The sequence below is a fragment of the Bison bison genome, unplaced genomic scaffold (assembly GCF_000754665.1).
Source record: "Bison bison bison isolate TAMUID 2011002044 unplaced genomic scaffold, Bison_UMD1.0 scf7180017864177, whole genome shotgun sequence".
In the NCBI taxonomy this organism is placed as follows: Eukaryota; Metazoa; Chordata; class Mammalia; order Artiodactyla; family Bovidae; genus Bison; species Bison bison.
The window spans coordinates 2,092,654-2,115,683 of record NW_011494749.1 but is presented as its reverse complement, the minus strand read 5'-3'; the positions used below and the strand labels follow the sequence as shown (position 1 = coordinate 2,115,683).

At 37.7% G+C, this 23,030-nt stretch overlaps 1 protein-coding gene across 1 annotated transcript in view; it reads left to right on the top strand.

The window, feature by feature from the left end:
* Positions 1-6: 6 nt before the first annotated feature.
* Positions 7-23,030, top strand: part of EML4 (echinoderm microtubule associated protein like 4) — a 155,463-nt gene continuing 132,439 nt past the window's right edge. The window contains exon 1 of the mRNA XM_010842316.1: positions 7-87. Coding sequence (XP_010840618.1) covers positions 63-87 — 25 coding nt within the window. The 5' untranslated portion in view covers positions 7-62. The remainder of the gene's footprint in view (positions 88-23,030) is intronic.

Here is a 23,030-nt window from a genome sequence, read left to right as displayed (position 1 = left end):
GTCGGTCCGCTGAATGAAGTGCCCGCCCCGCTGAGCTCGGAGCCCGGCGCTTTCCCCGCAAGATGGACGGTTTCGCCGGCAGCCTCGGTGAGTGCGGCTGGGAGCCCTTCCTCTCCTGCGCAGGGTGGGAACCTTGTTCCCTGCACACGCAGCCCGGGCCTGCTCTCCACCCTGCCCCTCGGGATGGCAGCAGTTCCACTGCACATGTTCCCCTCGAGCCTGCCGCCCCTCTCCGGGCTCTGGTGAACTCAGAACCCCTCCCCCATGCCAGCCCTCCTCAGCCAGACCCTCCTTTCCTCCAAGCGTTCCCGTCAGTGCGGGGCGCTTCTTCCCCGAAGTGGGAACCCCTTCTTTCATAGAGGCCGCCCTAAAGCTGCTGCGCCCCCCCGCCATACACTCACGGCTCCCCCCACCTTCAAGGTTAGGACACCTCTTTCTCAAACCTGAATCTCTTCTGGGTACAACACTCCTTCCCCGTCTTACATACCGAGCTCTCTTTCAGGGTGGGGACATCCCTTACCCACGCACAGACTCCCTTTTAGGGAAGGGACCCCCATTCCCTCCCTCCTCCTCAAGCCTCCACTTTAAATTTGGAGTCGTCTTTTAAGTATCTCTCCGAGTAACTGACAACTTCCCCTCACTCCCTCCACTTCTCTGAACGTTTTGTAGTGGTGGAGAGATCCAGTAGCACTGAAGCATCATTTGCCTAATACAGGAAAGGAAGAGGCGCATTTGTGTTGGGGGACCCTATTTAAGAGAGGAGTGAAAGCAGAAGTCTGCGTGCTGGCTCTGCAGGCATGCTGGGGAGAAGTAGTCCTGCCCCATGAATCCATAGGAAAGGGGGCCTCTGTCAGGGAAAGAAAGGATTCTCCATTTTTGGAATATGTTGTCTTTGTGGAATGGAGAAAGGGAAGTAGGCTGAAGTATTGTTTCAGTGTTCCCTTTCACCCGAATAAAGGTAGTAAATTTTGTAACTGGGTAAGAGAATCAGAACTCGTGGCTGGTACTCAGAGCCATATAATCTGTGTCTGGAATTACTATTCTTTGAGGCTGTTGGAATTTGGTTACTGTAAAGATTGAGCTCAACTGTTACGATGGTGAGAGAAACAGTTTCTGCTTTGGCTGATACTGCAGTTATGTGATACCTGCTGCTGGATTGGTATATTGAGTATTTGACGCCTTTCTTTGCATTTCTTGATAATAAATTCCTAGTTGGTTAATGTTCATGGATGAATGCATGATCTGGCCATAGGCCATAGTTTATTCATACATGTTGAGATCAACTTTTTTTTTTTTAATGTAAAGTATATTTAAGAACAGTGGACCCACTATAGGTATTAAATAGTAAAAACCGTAATTTTGGCTATGACTTTATTTGGGAAAAACACATACACTTTCTTTGGGAAACACACACTAGAGAGTGGAAATCCTAAAATAGGAGGCAACTAAGTGTTACTCTTTCCTCCCCAAAGGCACCTGTTGTCCATTATCTAACCTTTGATGTCTTATAATTCCTTTCATAGTGAAGTTGTTTCATTCTTGGGCTCCTTTTAAAGAGGTATCAGCTTTTCACTACCTTTTTTTTTTAAGCCACATGCCTGTGTCTGGATTTATTCCCTAATCATATTGGACTGAAAGACTTGTCCTTTATGTTCACAAAGAGGTGATCATATACTTGGGCAAGAAACTGAGTGTTGGGGGATGTTGTGCGGCTGAGGTGTCTGCACTGCTGGCTCCTCAGCCTGTAGGAATGGTGGGATCACTGCTCAAATTAGAATCAGCTTTTACTTCTGGCTGTTGGTTTGTGGACTTCGAAGGCTTGCCAAAACTTCATCTTCTGTAAGCGTTTTGTGGGAGTCGTTCTCACTAATTGGGTGCACTTAAGTTTATTTTGAAAGTGGATATGCATTTTTAAACAACTATTCCTTCTTATCCTGTTCATAAGGTAACTGGTAGTAGAGACTGAAAGAGAAATTTTAGTTGGGGCTCCCACTTTTCATAAAGAATGTTATAACTGACTGTGATGTTGAATTTTTGTATTGATTTAATAGTTATTTTTATTCATTTGGTACCACCCTTGGGTCTCACCTTGAGACTTTTCCCTTCTTTAAGTATGATGTTGATCAGGAGCAGAAGAGATGCTTATATTTAAAGAGAGGAACCTGTGTCAGCTGGGAGGGAAAGAAATGGTTCCTGGCAGTATTTTTGGAGCTGCTCCTGATGAAGATACTTCTCAGCAGGAGATGTGTGCTTTCTCTTTCTGTCCCCCTTTGAAAGAGTAAAACTAGGCCCCATCTTAATTGAAACCTTAAAGGATTGGGAGTGGGGGAAGGGTAAAGCTGGTATATTTTACTGGTAGTCTTTAAACATAGTTTTGCCCAACTCTAGCCAAATTGCTTGTTTCTATTCCCTTCAGTTCGTTAGTCTAGCACTTAGAGTTACGTTGATCTTTATTTTACCTTCAGGAGAGCCATGAATGTAAAGGCAAGCTCTTGTATTCTAGTAGATGTTTAAAAACTTTTTTTAACCAAACAAGAATTCAAAACACTTGAAGTTCTTCTGGGGTCATGAGTATTAAAGTATTTATTCTCAAGGAAGTGTATGTGTGTCATTTTATGTACTGTATGGCTTCCTGAAAATAAAGAAAACTACATTTTTATAAGCAGAAAAACTGAGTGCTTTGTAAACTGATTCTAGAGAAGCTGATTATTTAAGGGAATGTTATGATGCATCGTTTTGTTAAGTGAAAAACTTTAAAAATTCAGACTGTACCATTGATGAGTGTTTAGATAAGGAAAACACTTAAGTGCATTTTCTGAGATGTCTAATGGCAATTAAAACTGTGTAATGATTTTGAAATCATTGAGAGGAATATTAGGTGCTGGTCTGTGTTATATTTGCCATTTTGAAATTGTATACCTGTTATATTTCTTTTGTTTTGTCCATACGTTTAAAACAACGAAAGGATGCTTTTATTCTCTGCAGCTGATGAGTTTCCGGCAGTTGGACTGGCAGGTGTTTGTATTTTTTCCTTTAAGCATAGTATCTTTTAGTTCACAAATTATTGTAATACAAAAAAGCAGCACTTTAGAAGCAATTTTTTTTTTAATTAGTGAGGGGGAAATACTCACTAATGAATTGTCTTAATGTCCTGCCTCCAAATCAGTATATATGAATATACACACATACCTGTACAAAACATGTATATAGTAAAACATTTTAAATTTCAGGTCTATGTGCAGAAGTGGAAAACTGTTGACAGAGCTTTTCTTGTTGATTTTCATAAGGCATAGGTTAGGTGCGTTTCATGCCTAGTTTCTTTAGCATCTCTTTTTCACAATAAAGGTTTTAATTTTAAAACTTGTCTTGGAAATAGCCTCAGGTTTAGTCAGTGTTTATGCCTTAAAGAAAGCATATTGTTAACCACGTCAGTTTTAACTTTTTCTGCTCCAAAGATTAAAAACAAAACTCCTAAACTTCTTTTTAAAGAAAAATTGTAATGAATTAAATTATAGGGTTAGTATAAGAAATGTAACATTCTTCAGTGCAGTAATAATACGCTTCAGTTTATCAGATACATGAAAAAAACGATTTTTTAACATAATATTAGAACTTACCATTTCTCATCTCATATATACTCTTGCTTTCTTAAAGGAATAGTGTAGTGTAAGATTTTTAAATATTAATCAAGTATTCTTTATTCATATAAAAGTGTTTCTCATGTAGTAACATTACTTGTGGAATTTTTCCTTAGCTTTTAATTTGTTAATGGCTGTCTCTTGAAGGGCTCGAGGCAGGTTTATATTATAATATGACATGAGTAGTAACTCTTAAATGGTTACTACAGCATCTATAACATGAGTTAGAGTATTTCTTAACATGTACCCCTTTTATGACATTCTTCTTGCCCTTCAGGAGCTTACTATCTGGTTTTAAATAGGTATCTAGAGGTGTTTAATCCTAAGTAAAGGACCAGAAGTGGGAGTTGAAGGGGAAGGCATCATTTAGAAGGCAGTGCTGTGTATCAAGCACGTAACTTCTAAGAGATGACATTTGGAGATTACTGAAATTATCCTCAATAGACTGTGGCTTTTTAAAACCGTGAAATAACTTACTTAGAAGTCCAAATATTAGGGAATGATAACTACTAGCTCTTTTTTTGCTTTGTATTTAAGTTTGAACAGCATGTAGTATAAGTACTGTATTAATTATATATGTATGATATTTATATATATATATTGCATGTAAAACCTCAGTGTCTGTTTATAAGAAATATTACAGTAACATTTTGATTTAAAAATAAATGGATTCTAAAACTTTTTAAAAGTGTAAGGAGATAATCTACTTCCCAAATCTGTAGTATGTTTTTATGTCTGTGTGTGATATCTTGTCCTATAGTTGTAGTTGTCATAGACTGTTATAATGCCTTACCTTTGCATATTGCTGTATAGTTTACAAAACTTTATCTCATTTAATCTGCACACTAACCTTGAGAGAGAAGAAATTATTTCCCCATTTTTAGATGAAGAAACTAAAGTTCAAGAAGTTTGCATTTTTTTGAAAAGACTTCAAATCCAGGTTTTTCTTTTCCCTTTCGTCTTTTTCTGGGGTGGGGGTTCGGAGCCTGATTTGTAAGGTTTGTATCCAATGAGAACACAATACAAAAGAAGGAAAAAAAATCTTTTATTCCTAGTTTATTTGTAGTCAGCTGACGTTAACATGTTGATGTACATGTTTTTAGTGTTTTCCTGTGCTTTTTATACACAGTTAAAATTATACTATAGATATAATTTTGCGTTCTGGTTTTCTCATTAGAGCCTAACCATTTTTTTCACTTGAACTCAGATTTTTCTGATGGGACCAAGTGTTCTTTTCCTTATCCTATTACTGACTTTTCATAACCCACTTGCATGTCGATTCTAATGTACTTGGATATGAACTGTTCTTCCTCTAAATCAACTTCTTAATTTTTCACTGTAAGTATCACCCAGCCTTAAAATGTTTGACTCTTAGCTATTTTTGCCTACCACATTAAAATCTCTTCTAAGACTTATCAATTCTTGTCACCTTTTCACATTCCTTACTTTCCTTTTCTGACACCACAGTTGAAGGCCTTATTTTTCTGTGTTTGCATTATTGCATAGCCTCAAGAATCTCTACTTTGTCCATAATTTGTTTTGTAAGGGGTGGGAGAGGGGGAGCCTTTTCCAGATTGCTGCATTGCCTTAATGACTAAATTCAAGCACCTTAGCCTTGCTGTCAAGATCCTCTATAATCTGTTTCTACTGTCTTAACATGATCTGGCCTAAATGACCTATTTCTTTTTTCCCATATTTGATTGGCAGTTTTTCATCCCTGTGTCTGTTCTGTCTTGAAGTACCCTTCAAGGCCCAACTCAGACATTGTTTCTTTTCTGAACACTTTCTTTGTTCTCTTTCATTCCCAACTCATAGTATCCACCCTTGAACTTTTAACACAGGAACGTTTTTAGGGCACTTAGCACAGAATATTTCTTCTCAAAAGGTAGAAGTAATTATTACAAGTCCTAAAATTACTGTAAGTCTTATTTCTACAGCCAGATTATAAACCCGCTGAAAGGCTGACACTCATGTGTGTTTGAAATCTCATAGCAGAGCAGGGGCGATTTCATGATCCTGTGAAATTGGGGGGAAATTACTAGGGAACCAGTATGTAACTGGCAACGTACAACCTTTGCTCTTACCATCATTTCTTAAAAAAATGATAACTTGAAGACCAAAAAATTACCATACACAATGTCAGAGTAGAATCCTTAAAAAAATTAAATAACTCTTTATGTTCTTGTTTTTTTCTGTTATTTCACCTGAAATAAATGGAAATTGTCTCCCAACTTTGTTGAAAATTTAATAAAGAACTGTATCTCAGGTTCTAGGGTAGTGTTTATCAAGTGGAAGTTTTGTGAATCACTTATTAAGGATTTAGAAGTCAGTTTATTGAGGGTCAAGATGAATATTTAAAAAAATGAGAGAGACGGAAAGGAAAAAAAAAGATTATAAAATATTCGTGCTTTGCATGATATTGCTTCAAGAAATTCTCAATTTCATATAAATATGTTTGCCTTAGATTGCAGAATAAGATTTATTTTACGGGGGAGTCACAATTCAGATGAAAGATACGTTTTTAATGCCTGTTACTCCCTATCTTTGAAAGACTAGGCGGGATGGCTGACATATATGAAAATGTGGATGAACAATCAAAAAAAAAAAAAAAAAACAATCAGTAGTAGGAGTTATAATGAATTGTGCTGTTTTTGAAAAGTTTTTCAATTCAGTCACTCAGTCGCGTCCAACTTTTGACTCTAAATATAATGATTATACCATAGTTATCATCAGTAGCAGCAGAAGTATATCTGTAGTTCTAGAATCAATTCAGGCAAACTCCATATGTAGAAATGTGGTTTTATAAAACTGATAAGCTAGGGTATTATACTTACTTTGCAGAAGGATTCACCATATTGGTTTTTTTTTTCAGCTTTCCTGATGGATTTCTTTGTGTCTTGACTATCTCTCCATTTTATTAGCTTTTCAGAATCTATCCAATCTTTAAGGCGTGGCTCAGGTACACTTGTGGAGAAGGAAATGGCAACCCACTCCAGTGTTCTTGCCTAGAGAATCCCATGGACAGAGAAGCCTGGTAGGCTGCAGTCCATGGGGTCGCACAGAGTTGGACACGACTGAAGTGACTTGGCAGGCAGCAGGTACACTTGTCTTTTTCTGGAAGCTGTACCTGATTATTCTAGTCTTGCACTCAAACCATTGCCCTGTAGAGCTCCTAAGGTCAAGGAGACCAAGTGCATATACCTTAGGGATCTAGGAGTATAGCCAGAAGTTATCTACTTAAACATTCATATGATTATTTTGCAACCATTTTAATAAAGATTAGTTGAGACAAGAATCATTGATACATGCTAAATCTATGGGATATTTTTGATGAGGAGCAGAATGTTTCTGTTCAGTTCAGTCCCTCAGTCATGTCTGACTCTTTGTGACCCCATGGACTGCAGCACGCCAGGTTTCCCTGTCCATCACCAACTCCCAGAGCTTACTCAAACTCATGTCCATAGAGTCGGTGATGCCATCCAACCATCTCATCCTCTGTTGGGACGAGCTTCAATCTTTGAAGCTTCCAGCTTCGATCTTTCCCAGCATTAGGGTCTTTTCCAATGAGTCAGTCCTTCGCATCATGTGGCCAAAGTATTGAAGTTTCAGCTTCAGCATCAGCCCTTCCAATGAATATTCAGGACTGATTTCCTTTAGGATGGACTGGTTTGATCTCCTTGCAGTCCAAGGGACTCAAGAGTCTTCTCCAACACCACAGTTCAAAAGCATCAATTCTTCGGCACTTAGCTTTCTTTATAGTCCAACTCTCACATCCATACATGACTACTGGAAAAACCATAGTTTTGACTAGACAGATCTTTGTTGGCAGAGTAGTCTCTGCTTTTTAATATGCTGTCTAGGCTGGTCATGGCTTTTCTTCCAAAGAGCAAGTGTTTTTTAATTTTGTGGCTGCAGTCACCATCTGCAGTGATTTTGGAGCCCCCCAAAATAAAGTCTCTCACTGTTTCCATTGTTTTCACATCTATTTGCCATGAAGTGATGGGACTGGATGCCATGATCTTAGTTTTCTGAATGTTGAGTTTTAAGATTACTTTTTCACTCTCCTTTCACTTTCATCAAGAGGCTCTTTAGTTCTTCTTCACTTTCTGCCATAAGCGTAGTGTCATCTGCATATCTGAGGTTATTGGTATTTCTCGTGGCAATCTTGATTCCAGCTTGTGCTTCATCCAGCCCAGCATTTCTCATGATGTACTCTGCATATAAGTTAAATAAACAGGGTGATGTGTACAGCCTTGATGTACTCCTTTCCGTATTTGGAACCAGTCTGTTGTTACATGTCCAGTTCTAACTGTTACTTTCTGACCTGCATACAGATTTCTCAAGAGGCAGGTCAGGTGGTCTGGTATGCCCATCTCTTGAAGAATTTTCCACAGAATGTTTGCTTGGTCTTAAATATCTCCCCATACATTGCATATTAGTTAGAAGGGAAAAAAATAGTAACTTTATACAGTGATGAAATCAGACAGTGCCTTGAGTGCATGATCAAAATAAATAGCATCAGTGGACGTTGTGTGCCTCTGAATATGATGCCCTGCAAAGAGCACATCACTTAGGTAGTTCTCCAGCGAGGAATGCATAACCTGGATGTAATCATGAGGCACATATTGGACTTCAATTGGGGAACATCCTATTTTATAAAAGGGTAGGGGGGAGACTGTACTCTTTAATGTTAATGTTACAAAGACAAAGAAAGGCTGTGGAAGTGTTTCAGATTAAAGGATACTGAAGAGACATAACATCTCTTCATGATACCTGATCCTAGAATAGATCTTGTATTAGAGGGGAAGATGCAGTAAAGGATATTATTGGGTCACTTGGCAAAATTGGAATATAGATGGTAGATAACATAAAGGTATGGCATCAGTGTTGAACTTTCTAAAGTTGATAACCTAAGGTTATATAAAATAATATTTTTATTCTTAGGAAATACACGCTGAACTTTTTTTTTAAGGAATAAAAGGCCGTGATACATAACTACTCTCAAATAGTTCAGGAAAAATTATGTATATATGTTTTATATTTATGTATACACACACACACACACATATACAGCTGTATTTGTGTGTGTATGTCTTTGTGTTTGTACTAGAGAGGAGGAGGGAGGGTGGAAGGATGCTCCTGTGCAATAATGCAGATGAGTAAAATGTTAACAGTAGATGAACTTGGTTAAAACTGTACAGGTGTTTTGTACTGTTCTTGTTCTTACAGCTTTTCTGTAGAAATTGAAATTATTTTTAAATGAAAAGTTTTTTAAAAAATCATATGACTTTGCATTAAACTCCATAATGTAGGATTTTAAAAGTAAAGAAATATCTCCTCTCCCAGAAAATTCCAGGCTAACTCTTGGGATAAAACTGTGGCTCCAAGAATGTGTTCATGTATATCATGTGGTTTCCCTTTATCCCTCAGCCTCGGTTTGAGAAGCATGCCTCTGGGCCAGAGGCAGCTGCGGTTCAAATTTAGTCAGCAGACATGTTTTGTTTGGCCTTTTTGAGTGTGTTAAAAATTGGGAAATTTCACATAAAAATCTGCATCTTTGATTTCTTTTGAAAAAATGGGCTGATCTTGCCGCTGTCGACTTGCATTCCAGATGCTCTATATACTCACGGAGTGGTGTGTCAGGTAACTAGCCGCAGCCCTGCCTTAGCCTAGCTTGTTTCAAGTGTTTGCCTCGTCGCCTGGCCCCTGTAGGCTGTGTTCACAGCCTTTCTCTCAGGGATCCCCAAACTCTGGGCCGCTCACTGGTACCTTCTGTCACATCAGCGACAACATTAGACTAGAAATAAAGTGCAAGGACTTCCCTGGCGGTCCATGGGTAACACTCTGCACTCCCAGTGCAGTGGGAACTAGATCCCATGTGCCGCAGCTGAGACCTGGTGTGGCCAAATAAGTAATTTTAAAAAAAATGCAATAAAGTGCACAGTAAATGTAAGTGTGCTTGAATCATCCCCAAATCATCTCTCGCACCCCAGGTCCATGGAAAAATTGTCTTCGAGAAAATTGGTCCCCCCAGAAAGTTGGGGACTGCTGCAGCTTGCCCAGGAGATGCTGGGGTATCTTCTTTGTGCTTGTAGTAATTTGAGAATTAAGTTGTTAAAATGATGCCCTGAGACTTGCTAACATTCAAGTGTGTGTCTCCTATAAACAAGGACATTGTCCTACATAACCGTACTACAGTGAGGAGAATCAGGAAATGAATATTGATACGTTACTACTGTGTCACCCTCAAACCCATTCATGTTTTGCTAATTATTTTAATAACGTCTTTTTTAGTAAATAACCAATTCAGAATCAGATGTTGTATTTACCGATTGTTGTCATGTCTCTTTAGTCTTTTTGAATCTGGAGCAGTTAGTCTTTCCTTGGCTTTCATGAACTTGATGCTCTGCAAGATAATAGGCCATTTGTTTTGTAGAATGTCCTTAAATTTGATGTTTCCTCCTGATTGGATTCAAGTTATGTATCGTTGGTACAGAAGTCCCAGAGGTGAGCTGTGTTTCGTCTCATTGCACCCTATCAGGTGGCACACACTTTTGATTTGTCCCATAACTGATGATGTCCATTTTGACCCTTTGATTAGGGTGGGGTCTGCCAGGCCCTTCCATTGTAAAATTAATTTTTCTAAAAACTTTGTAATTAGTATTCTGTAGGAGGTTCTTTGAAATTTTGTAAATATTCTGTTCCTCGTCAAACCTTCACATTACTGGTTTACTTAATATATCTGTATGGAATCAGCTGTCTTATTTTTTTTCCAATGGGTTATAATCCATTATTGTTTATATATTGATAAACGTTCTTTATGGTTCTTGTAATTTTGTAACCATGTAGTAGTATATCTTACACTTAAAATTATGTTGAACACATGGACTAGACCATTCATATAAGTTAGTGTGAAGGAATTTGCTGTAAGTGGGAAGCCATACAGGGTGTTTGTTACTGTTTCTGTATTTAAATAATCAGCAATTATTGAGAGCGAGATACTGTTATGTGGTGTGTGTGTTCGGGGTAAAAGAGAATATAGTTAAGCAGCAAAGTCAACCATTTTTTTCCCCTTTAAATATTGTGATCATCTTTCCTTTTCAGAGAGTATAAATATAAACTTTAATGGATCATATTCCATTATTTGGACATCTGATCTGCTTAGGCTGTGTATATAGAACATAATTTAACATATTCTAGATGACTGATTCTGTGCTGTGATACGGTGGTGCTTCTGAGAGCTGTTTGTGTAGAACTGTTTCCTCCATACACTAAATGATGCTAAACAGTTATAACTGCCCTCCTTGCTGTTGTCATTCAGTGTCAGTGTGCTTTACCCTTTCCTCTGTTTTTATATATTATTTAAAGAGTCTCACCCATAATATTTGAGTTTATATATCTTGAAAGATGATTCTTCTCTTATTATTAGACCTACAGTTTGACAGTAATTTCTTCTGGGGATGGGAATTGCACTGTGAGGCATATGGGATCTTAGTTCCCCAACCAGGAATCCAACCTGTGCCCCCTGCATTGGAAGCTCAGAGTCTTAACACCAGGAAAGTCCTAACAATAGTACCTTAATGTCAAATATCCTTGATGGTCTCTTTAAGTGTCATTTTTCAGTGGTTTGTTTAAATCAGGGTTTAAACAGGATCATACATTGCATTTGGTTGCTATGTCTCTTTTAATCTATAATGTATATTTTTCTTTCCTTTTTTCCCCCCTAGTTTACTAAAGAAACTAGACCTTTCTTCCTGTAAAGTTAAATTAACATGAGTACTGATTGTATCTTTTGTTTTTTTTTTTTTAAGCATGTTTCTTTGTTTTGTCTGTCCTTTAAATAGAAACTTACAGATTTTTATTTATTTGATGTATTTTGATCTGCTGCCATTACTCTTCTAAATTTGGGCGCTTAGATTTTCCTGTTTTGACCTGTCAGAGCATCTTCACATTGCTGCTTGAGTCCTGATCCTGGTGCTTTGTCAGCTTCATTGCTTTCTGATAAGATGTTCAGACCTAACATTTACACTTCCTGCTCCATTTTTACAGTCAACTGTTCTTCTAAGAAGTTGTGGTTCCTTTTGGTAGAAAATGGTACTCTAGGCTCTAGAGGTGCTTGTTGTTACTAGATTGGTTATTGTTTCTAATCCAGCCTTTCTTTTGATTTCCAATTTTAAATTTGCTGTAGACTAGGAAGCCAGATAACAAAGCTGTTTTGACTTATATAAGGGTTGTTTCGGGTCTCAAAAAAGAACCCAGGAATCACGACCTATGCCTTTTGAAATTATATGGTATAGCACTTACAGGGACAGAATCATACCTAATAAATATTACTAATATTGGTAATGTGTGACTAACATAATGTCAGATGTTCCTCAGGATAAAATGATAAACTTCATTTTCTCACCCTAAGGATCCATCTTTTATTTTTCCCCTAACAATTTTATTTATTTATTTATTAATTTTTGGTTGTGCTGAATCTTTATTGCTGCACAGGCTTTTCTCTAGTTGCAGTGTGTGGGCTACTCACTGTTGTGGCTTCTCTCGTTGCGGAGCATGGGCTCTAGGCATGTGGGCTTCAGTTGTGGCTTCCCGGCTCTGGAGCACAGGCTTAATAGTTGCGGCTTGCGAGTTTAGTTGTCTCTCGGCATGTGGGATCTCTGGATCTCAGATCAAACCCGTGTCTCCTGCATTGGCAGGCTGATTCTTTACCACTGAGCCACCAGTGAAGCCTTCTGAATGAGGCCTTTAATAAAATACCTGAGCTTTTAGTTTATAAACTTGATGATATGTACATGTTTTAAATTATAGACCACTTATGTTCCCTATATCTTCATTTTTAACGTTGTCTTTTGTTTCTTTTGTTTTTCTTTTAGGATAAATCTCTGAATTAATGAGCTGTTAGTATCTTGAGAGTCAAATTATGCTATATTAATATTTGTCATATTCCATAATAAGAATGTATTTCTTTTCCTTTGCAAAAATTTTTTCCAGAGAATGTACCTTTTCTGACTTTTCAAAATGGATGAGTTCCTAAAGTTGAGATGACTTGCTGTTGTAAAACAAAACTGTTTAGTTTTGATACCTGACATTTTTTTCCCTTAAGTCATTTTTCACTCTTGTATGTAACTTCTTAGGCTGATTTTTAAGTGACATGTCAGAGAAAATGACAAAATTTGTTTGTGTTTTTCTTTGAGGCATTTGTTCCAGAAAAGTGCCATAACTGACTTCTGTTGATGAGTGGGAGATTTTTTTTTTTTTTTTAACTTTGGAGGATATCCTGTTTTCAGTTTAGTTGGGGCATAGCCTTTGACTTTCTTTGACTGCTTTGAGTACCTCTTGGCATTCATCTTATTTTTTTAATCCTCTCCAATTAGTGAGGATTTTTTTTTTTTGGCACAAACAATATTTTCTTGATTTTTAGGATCTATTATTGTGGATCATATAAGATGTAACATATTGGGGAACAAAGTTTAGAATAAAGAGAATGGCCAGGAAAGTAATCAGTTTTTGACTTCTTTTCTTGAAATCTTTGTGAATACTTGTGAGTGAAATTTAATGATTATACACACACTGAAACTTGCACACTGTGAAACTCCTTATCTTGGCCCATTAGTGCATACTGTAATTGGGCGAAGGTTATAGGTTTGAGTCTCATGTAGGCCACTTATTTGCGTATGTTTCCTGGTCATAAACACGGTCATTAAGTAAATAGCTTTTGATTAGCTTCTTTGGATCACACTCTGTGCTAAGTGCAGTGGGAAATTGGTGATTGAGACTCTCGAAATCCCTGCTCTCATGAAGCTTATAATTCTGTGGGGGATTCAGGCAGTATTTATTCAGGAAATATTTATTGAATGCTTGGTATGTGCTCAGCACTCTTCCAGCTATAAACATAGTTCTTATGGAGCTTATGATGTTGGCTTTTAAAATACAGAGTAATAAGAATTGTGATGGTGAAGTATGGGAAGCTTTGGAAACAAAGGAGGGCTACCTTAAACTTCCGCCATCCAGCCTTTTCTGTTTTATTCAAATGCATGTCTTAGTTTTGGGTGTAAGCAGAAAAATAGAGATCAGGTCACAGTAGCCTTCCCAGCTCGTGAAAATGGCTTAAAGGGATGACATTTACTTTTTTCTTCTTCCTCCTCCCATATACCTGAGAAAATGATGAACTACCAGTAGCGCTCACTTTGGTTGCAGTTTTCACCCCATGCAGAGACCGTTGTCAGCTTTGTTCTCCTGGTGTCGTCCTAACTTAAGTCAGTGAATTCAGTAACTTCCATCCTCTCTGTTATCTGTGTAAGTGGTGCTTTTCTGAGATATTTGCTTTTTCCATGTCTTTGTTGGAGTATGAGTCCTGTGATTAAGTCAGTGGTCTTTGATATACTTGCTTTAGGAAATAATCATTGAGGCAGTAGTTTTATGGACTACATCTCAAGAAATTTGGTTCACGTGGCTAACTGTTTGAAAGGGAGCAGCAGAGCAGAGGCGCTAGCATTTATTCAGCTGTGAATCCAGGAAGCATGTCAGATGCTTTCCATAAACTGTAATAACTAAATGGCAAAGAAGGTTGTTAAAGTCAGTAAAAAAAAAAAAAAAATACCCTCGGGTAACTTGTTAACTAGATTGGGTAAAACTGAACTTGTTATTACAACCCTACATATGAGGGTGATGATTCTAGTAGTATCTGTGTTAGACTTTTGGTCACTGAAATGAACTGTTGCTGCTAGTATGAGAATCTAATAATTGAGCAAATATTTATTCACTAAGTGCCATGTGCCAGGAATTGTTTTCATACTGGGAATATATCAGTCAAGAAAAGAAACAAAAATTCCTGCTAAAGCATATACTATAGTGAAGGGAGATAGACAGTGAACAGTTTTCATTTAATTATTCACTCTTAGGATGTGATTCCTGCATTATCTATTATAAACATACTGTCCTTTTTTTCATGTAATAGATGGTGATACAGCCTGTGTGGTCTTTGGTTTTGTGAGATAAGCTTAGAGAAAAGTAATCTTGGGGAATGCAAAAACAGATAGGTAAAATATTGACTGTGCTGTGGCTACTATCATTGAGCATCTTAGTCACTGTATCTGATCATATGACAGTTTTGAAATAGTATATGTACTTCTTAGATGTCCACACTCAGACTCTTAAAAGTCTTTTTGTTTCATATTTAAAGTTTTATTGTTTACTATAGTACTTTTATATGTTTGAATATATATTCCCTTGAATTGTAATACTTTTTTCTTGTGGAAAAATGTGATCATATTTCTCTAAAATCTCTTGTTTCCTCTAGGTCAGTTACTGTAGATTTGTCAACCTGGATTCGGGACCCCTATTCAGTTACTAAGGAGAATTCCCAGGATGCTATGGAGCTCTCCAGACAGCTGTCTGTGGGTGGTGGTGAGAGTGGAGGCAAACAGTGGGTTGTGTGACCAGGGTGAGGTCACCTCTTTTACCTTCTGGCCCTCCTTCTTTCCGGACTTTTAACACCTGCTTTGGTACTTTAAGCAGTTTGGGTTCTATGCTGTGTTCTGAACAGTTGTTTAGTAGTAGTACCCATAAGATGATGTTAGATGTGTTTTGGATGGAACTCACGGGGGTGTGACTATGTCACAGCAACAACAAAGAAGTTGTTCCAGTAGTTTGAAAACCACTGGTATAGTTTTAAGTGTTCTGACCCACTATAGGCAGTTGTTTTCATGTCTGGAAATTAGTGACTTCACATTTGATCTTTCCTGCTCTCATTTAACTTGCATGTGGCCACCAGAATGTTTTATTGTCACTTTCTGGCCTGAAAGCTTTTTATCATTTTCAGCTTCTCTGAGATGAACTCTTGGCTTGGGCCACCTGGCTCCAACTTACTTTGCCATTCTTAGCTCTTTTTTGGGGAATCTTAGGTGGATTCATTCTCTCACTATCCCTTTTCTTGCCTCATTTCTTGCTACCTTGTTTCTTATGCCATAATATATTATATATTACATATATAATATGTTGATGGGGTTGGCATATACCCTTGGGAAAATTAGGAAATTTGAAAAGCAACAGATAATGACACATTCCTAAGAGTTGCATGAGAAAGTGTCTTTAGAGTAAGGTTTTATGAATTGTTTTCTTTTCCTACTTATTAACTTGTTCCTGCTTCTCAGCATTGGTATTTTGTGTAACCCTGGATAAGCCAATCTTCTTTTTTGCCAAACTTCATTGGACTTCTTTAAAACTGAGTGTATTCTGTTCCTTTAGGAATTTGGTATTTTTGCTATCAAATACAATGCATTCTTGATAGCAAATTCTAACTCATTTGTTTTAAAAAATCACCAAACACCTCATTATCATATCTTAATTTTAGTGAAAAAGAGTAGAACTACAGAGTAGTTTTGAGAATTCAAATTTTTAAAATCAGCTTTATTCAGCTGTGTGCGCGCTAAATTGTTTCAGTCATGTCTGAATCTTTGCAGCCCTATGGACCGTGGCCTCCTAGGCTCCTCTGTCCATGGGATTCCCCAGGCAGGAATAATGGAGAGGGTTTCCATGCCCTCCTCCAGGGGATCTTCCTGACCTTGGGATCAAACCTGGTCTCTTACGTCTCCTGCATTGGCAGGCAGGTTCTTTAGCACTAGCGCCACCTGGGAGCTGTGCTTTACCTGTGATAAATTATGCCAATTTCAAGTGTATAGTGGGTCTTCCAAAATTCATATAGTTGTGTATCCACTGCCATGATCAAGGTATAAACCATCTCGATTACACCAAAAAGTTCCCCCCAAAGTTCCTATACCACCTTGCAGTCAGTCCTTTCCCTCCACCCTGTTTCTGGCAACCACTGATTTGCTTTCTTTCCCTATATTCTGCCTTTCCTAAAATGTCATATAACTGGAATCTTAAAATCTGTGGTCTTTTGTGCTTTTCACTTAGTGTACTTTTGAGATTCATTTGTGTTGCATGTTTCAGTAATTTATTCCTTTTTATTGCTGAATAGCATTTCATTGTATGAATATACCACAGTTAGTTTATCCATTCACCAGATGATGGACATTTCAGTTGTTACCAGTTTTTGGCTATTATGAATACAGACAGCTGCTGTGAACATTGGAACTTTGGCTCCTCACAGCCCTGCAGCCACTAATCTGCCTTCTGACTATAGATTTGCCTGTCTGGTGCTCATTTTTTTAAAAAATGGGTTGATTGTCTTATGATTAGATTTTGAGAGTTCTCTGTATACTGTGGATGCAAGTCCTTTATCAGTTATGTGTTTTGCAAATGTTTTCTTCCACTTTGTGACTTAACTTTTCATTTTCTTAACAGTGCCTTTTGAAGAGTGGAAGTTTATTTTGATGAAATCCAGTTTATCAATTTACTAGGATAAAGTTTGTCTTTTATAGTACATTTTGTGTCCCATTAAGAAATCTTTACCTAACCCAAGATCACAGATTCTAAAAGAAAACTTTGTCTGCTCACAACACACCAAATGTGTGGGTTTTCCACACCACTAACTTCCTGAAATTAGTGCAGATCCTATAGATTAAGGTTTCAGTCCCCCATGACTGCCTTCCTTCTCCAGATATCAACTACAGGTTCAGACCTCAGATACTTCTGACTGACCACTTATAAATGGGAGATTCCTATGCCCCTTCTTGGATCTGATAATATGTTAGAATGCCTTATAGAACTCAGGAAAGCACTTTACTTCCTGTTACTGGTTTATTATAAAGGATACAATGCAGAAGTACCCAGATGGAAGAGATGCATTGGACAAGGTTCTTAGGAAGGAGTGTGGAGCTTCAATGCCCTCTCTGGGCATGTCACTCTCCCAGCAACCACCTTGAAGTGTTCATGTACCTGGAAGCTCTCTGAACCCCATCATTTAGGGTTTTAATGAAGGCTCCGGTATATAGGCGTGATTGATTAAATCATTGACCAGTGTGGCTGAGCTCAAATTTTCAGTCCTTCTTACCTCCCCAGAGGTCAGGGGGTGGAGCTGAAAGTTCAAACTGTTTAATCAAGAAGTTGATTCCTCTGGCAACCAGCCTCCATCTTCCAAAAGTTACCTCTTTAACATAAACTCAGATATGGTTGAAAGGGGCTCTTCACATCTCTATTACTCAGAAAATTCCAAGGATTTTAGAAATTCTATGCCAGGAACTGGGGGCAAAAATTAGTTATATATATTGCATGTTATGTCACAATTTCTCTCCTATTTTCTTGAATAAGTTTATAGTTTTTACTTTTATTTTAGGTTTGTGATCCTTTTAGAATTAGTTTTTACATATGGTATGAGGTACGAATCAAGGTTCATTTATTTGCACACTGATACCCCTTTGTTCCAGCAACATTTGTTGAAAAGATTAGGCCTTTTCCTTTGAATTGCCTTGGCACCTTTGCTGCAAATCAATAGACTGCATATGTGTCAGTCTATTTTTGGACTCTGTATTCTGTTCCATAGATGGCTATGTTTATCATTAAGTAAATACCACACTGTCTGATTACTATAGCTGTAAAGGCTTCAATTAAATTTTTTATATTTGAAAAATAATTTAGAGGAAATAAATTTAACTTTAAAACTTTGTAGACTGACATAAAATTACATAATTCAATGATTGTTAACATTTTATATTTATATTTCAGAGTTTACTTTTTAAAATTACTTTTAAGAACACAATCTCTTGATTCACTAATGATTTTAAGAATTAGAGCAGGCATTGATATTCATATTTTATAAATGAGGAAGCTGTACTATTTAAGAGGGATAGTTTAAGATCAAGCTGTAATATTTAAGAGGGATAGTTTGCGTGTGATAAAGGAAGAACTAAAGCCCAAATGTTATGCCTTCAAAAAATCCAGTGTGCTTTCCCCTATAGCACACGGCTTTCATTTGCTACTTCTTTTTATTTTGAATATCGGAGAATGAGTATTTTATGAAAAATTGAATCACTAGATTTTATTTAAAGTATAGAGCTATAGGAGAACAGTTAATCTGTTTTTTTGGTCACCAACATCACAAGACACATTAAGAAGTCAAAATTGGACTTCATTCCCCCACCCCCACCCCCCACCCAGTGATGTGTTTTACAACCAGAATAGGTATTTACAGTTTCATTTTAAATTTAGAAGTGCAGGAAAGAAGCAGCAAGATTTGTTAAATGAAAGCTGAAAGATTCCTTCTAAATGAACTGTTTTAAGAAATGAGGATATTCTTGCCATAGTGAGAATAAGAACAATAAAACTTAAACTTTAGACTGTTTGAAGTCTGAAATTATCTATAGTATTCTCTTATGTTGCCATCACATTAAGTCTTTCGTCCCCAAATCCCCACACCCTCAGATCATACTTAAGAGATTCTTGCAGGAATACTGGTAAAAGATGATGACACCTGGGGCTTTGTGTGGCAGAGGTGGAAGAAGTGGTAGCTTTGGGAATGTATTTTGGAGAGGCTGTCAATGTGCCGATGGATGGGTGTAAGGGATAAAGAAGAGGAATAAATCATGATCCCATGCTTATCCACTTAGAGGTTTTTTCCCGTCATCAACTTGATGGTGCTATGCACTTGGTGTGGAGAATACCTAGATGAATTAGAAGAGCTACACAATGGAGGAAAGGAAATCAGGGAAGCTGCTAAAGTTCTTTTTTTAAGTTAATTTTTATTGGCATATAGTTGCTTTACAGTGTTGTTGGTTTCTTCTGTACAGCAAAGTGAATCATTTATACCCCCTCTTTTTTAGATTTCCTTCCTATTTAGGTCCCCAGAGAACATTGAATAGAGTTCCCTGTCCTATAGAACAGGCTCTCATTAATCTATTTTATACATAGTAGTGTATATATGTTAGTCCCAATCTCTCAGTTCATCCCATTCTCCCTCTTCCCCCTTATCCATTAGTTTGTTCTCTACATCTTTATCTCTTTTTCTGATTTTCCATTATCTATACCATTTTCCTAGATGCCACATATAAGCAATATTATATACTTGTTTTTCTCTTTCTTACTTACTTCACTCTGTATGACAATCTCTAGATCTGTCCACATCTCTGCAAATGGCACTGTTTTTTTCCTTTCTATGGCTGAGCAATATTTCATTGTATTTATGTACCACACCTTCTTTATCCATTCCTCGGTTGATGGGCATATTTAGTTTGCTTCCTTGTCCTGGCTTTTGTAGTAGTGCTGCAGTGAACATTAGGGTGCATGTATCTTTTTGTAATGGTCATTTTGCTGGGTTATATGGTAGTTCTCTTCCTAAAATTTTGTTTTTATTGAAAGCAATATCACATCTCAGACTGAGAAGATAGAAACAAGATGAAATTCCTTATGATCTTACCTTCCTAACAGTCATTTAAAGTGTTTTGGTGTATGTGTTTACTGTTTTGTATAGAAATTGGCAAACTTTCTATAAAGGCAACTACTCAATTCTGTTGTGGCATGAAGGCACCCATAGATAGTATAGTTGGGTGTGCTTGTATTCCAATAAAGCTTTATTACAGCCACTGAAACATGAACTTCAGTTAATTTTCTCATATTGCAAAATATTCTGGTATTGATATTTCCCCCCAAACATTTAAAAATGTGAAAATTGTTCTTAGCTCACAGGCCCTACAAAAATCACTGGCAGACCAGATTTGTCATATGCATTTGCTTTGTGGTTATAGTAATAGCTTACATTGAATTTCGTTACCTGCTTTTTGTATTTAATATATGTATAAATGTGTACAGTTCTAGTTGAAAACCAAAGTGATCACAACTGCTAAATAATCTGAATAAGCTCTGATAAACTTAGAGTTTACGAAGTACCTTTATGTTATTTCTTTTAATTCTTAAAATAACAATGGGAAATATTTACTGAGCTTAAGGTGGCTCAGAATCACTGCAGATGGTGACTGCAGCCATGAAATTAAAAGATGCTTACTCCTTGGAAGAAAAGTTATGACCAGCCTAGATAAGCATATTGAAAAGCAGAGACATTACTTTGCCAACAAAGGTCCGTCTAGTCAAGGCTATGGTTTTTCCAGTGGTCACGTATGGATGTGAGAGTTGGACTGTGAAGAAGGCTGAGTGCCGAAGAATTAATGCTTTTGAACTGTGGTGTTGGAGAAGACTCCTGAAAGTCCCTTGGACTGCAAGGAGATCCAACCAGTCCATTCTAAAGGAGATCAACCCTGGGTGTTCCTTGGAAGGAATGATGCTAAAGCTGAAACTCCAGTACTTTGGCCACCTCATGCAAACTGTTGACTCATTGGAAAAGACTCTGATGCTGGGAGGGATTGGGGGCAGGAGGAGAAGGGGATGACAGAGGATGAGACGGCTGGATGGCATCACTGACTCGATGGATGTGAGTTTGAGTGAACTTTGGGAGTTGGTGATGGACAGGGAGGCCTGGCGTCTTGAGATTCATGGGGTCGCAAAGAGTCGGACACGACTGAACGACTAAACTGAACTGAAGGTGGCTCAGATGGTAAAGAATCCACCTGCAGTGCAGGAGACATGAGTTTGATGCCTCGGTTGTGAAGATCCCCTGGAGAAGGAAATGGCTACCCACTCCAGTATTCTGGCTTAGAGAATTCCACTGGACAGAGGGGCCATGGGGTCTCAAAGAGTTGGACATGATTGAGCAACTTTTCACTTCACGTCACTTAAAATACATGTTATATACATAGTTGAGGGTAAGGATTGTGCATTATCATTGGAATTATTAGTCTCTTACCTCCACTTCTCCATACATAACTAGTTTTGTTCTTTGAAATAAGTTTTCTTCAGCAGCAGGGCTTATCCCAGTAGCTCTGCAAATGTGTCCTCAAGGTTTCCTTCCCTTAATTCTAATTTGAAAAATCCAAAGACAGAACTTTGGTCTTGCTTACATCAAATTTTTATCCCACTGCTAATCATTATGTTTACGAAGGGCAAATTCATCATTTAGGAAGATACAATTCTCTTTTGGAACCAAAGTCTAGAATAATAGGAGAAAAGATTGAGTAGTCTCTCAAATGAAGGTCTAAAGGGTAGCGCACAGCCACTTGGGGGAATTATGAATTGGATAGCCCTACCAAATCATGTCTATTTACGATCCTTGGTTAATTCACTGATTTAATTTTGTGTTCTTTTCTTTTACTTGTTTGTATCACACTGAGTTCTCTTTCCTTCACTCTAGTTTTCATTGCTACTTAATTATTTTAACACCATCTCAAATTTAATTTTAAAAATCTCTAGTTTTGAAAGTCTCTTTCTCAAGAGTCTAGGTCTTATGCCTCAGTGAAAATTACTGTCTCCTTTTAAAAAGTCTGTATTTTTTCTGTTGTTTCCTGACCACTCCAATCCCTTAAATACTAATATGCTTTTAGAGCAAAATCTTGGTCCAGTCTCTTGTCTCTTCTATAACAACATAAAAGGTTGGATGAGAAATAAGTGAGGCTCATTTGGAAACCCAGACACTAAGATATGAGTATATTTTGCTAGAATAATTGGCTTCCACTAGGGCTGCAGTCCATGGGGTCGCTAAGAGTTGGGCACGACTGAGCGACTTCACTTTGACTTTTCTTTCATGCATTGGAGAAGGAAATGGCAACCCACTCCAGTGTTCTTGCCTGGAGAATCCCAGGGACGGGGGAGCCTGGTGGGTTGCCGTCTCTGGGGTCGCACAGAGTTGGACATGACTGAAGCGACTTAGCAGCAGCAGCAGAATTCAAAAGCCCCTGAAGCAGTTGCTGCTGTCTCAGGGTTTTTAGGGTAGTTGATTCCACTGTCATTTTCAGTTTTCTCCATACCTTATCTAGAGAACGTGAGATTCTTGGTTCACCTGTACAGGGTGTCCAGGTTTTTGCTAATGAGAGAAATGATAGGTGAAACCCAACAGTAGTAAGATTGTTTTGCAGGTTCTGAGATGATAGAGAGTATGGTGGAGAGGCCATGAAATAGACGTTTCAGTTGATTGGATCCATCAGCCAAGCATTGGTCTTCAGCTGCATCACAGCATGCTTCATAGTGCAGTACTACATAACGTGCAGATAGTTCATCCTGCTGAAGAAGAAATTAATAAAAGGTGGTTTGGGGATGAAGAATTAGAAGAAAAGCATTTAGAATTTTGTCTGTTGTGTAATTGTTTAGACTGATGGTAGAAAATTTTCTCAGGATAGAAAGTACTGTGGAAATTTTATTTCTTAGGGCCAAACCCAATCTAATGCTGTAACGAGGACTAAAATGATTTCAATTCTTTTAAGTTTGGGCCATTTGTCATCTCAGATTTCTTAATATCCCCATCTCAAATTCTTTTAACTTAATCACACTATAAAGTTTTGGGTTTTCTTTTTTTTTCTTGCCATATAAAGTGACGTTCACAGGTTCCGGGGATTAGGACATACATAAAGGGCCATTCTTACATAGCTTTTCATTTGTTATTTATTGAGA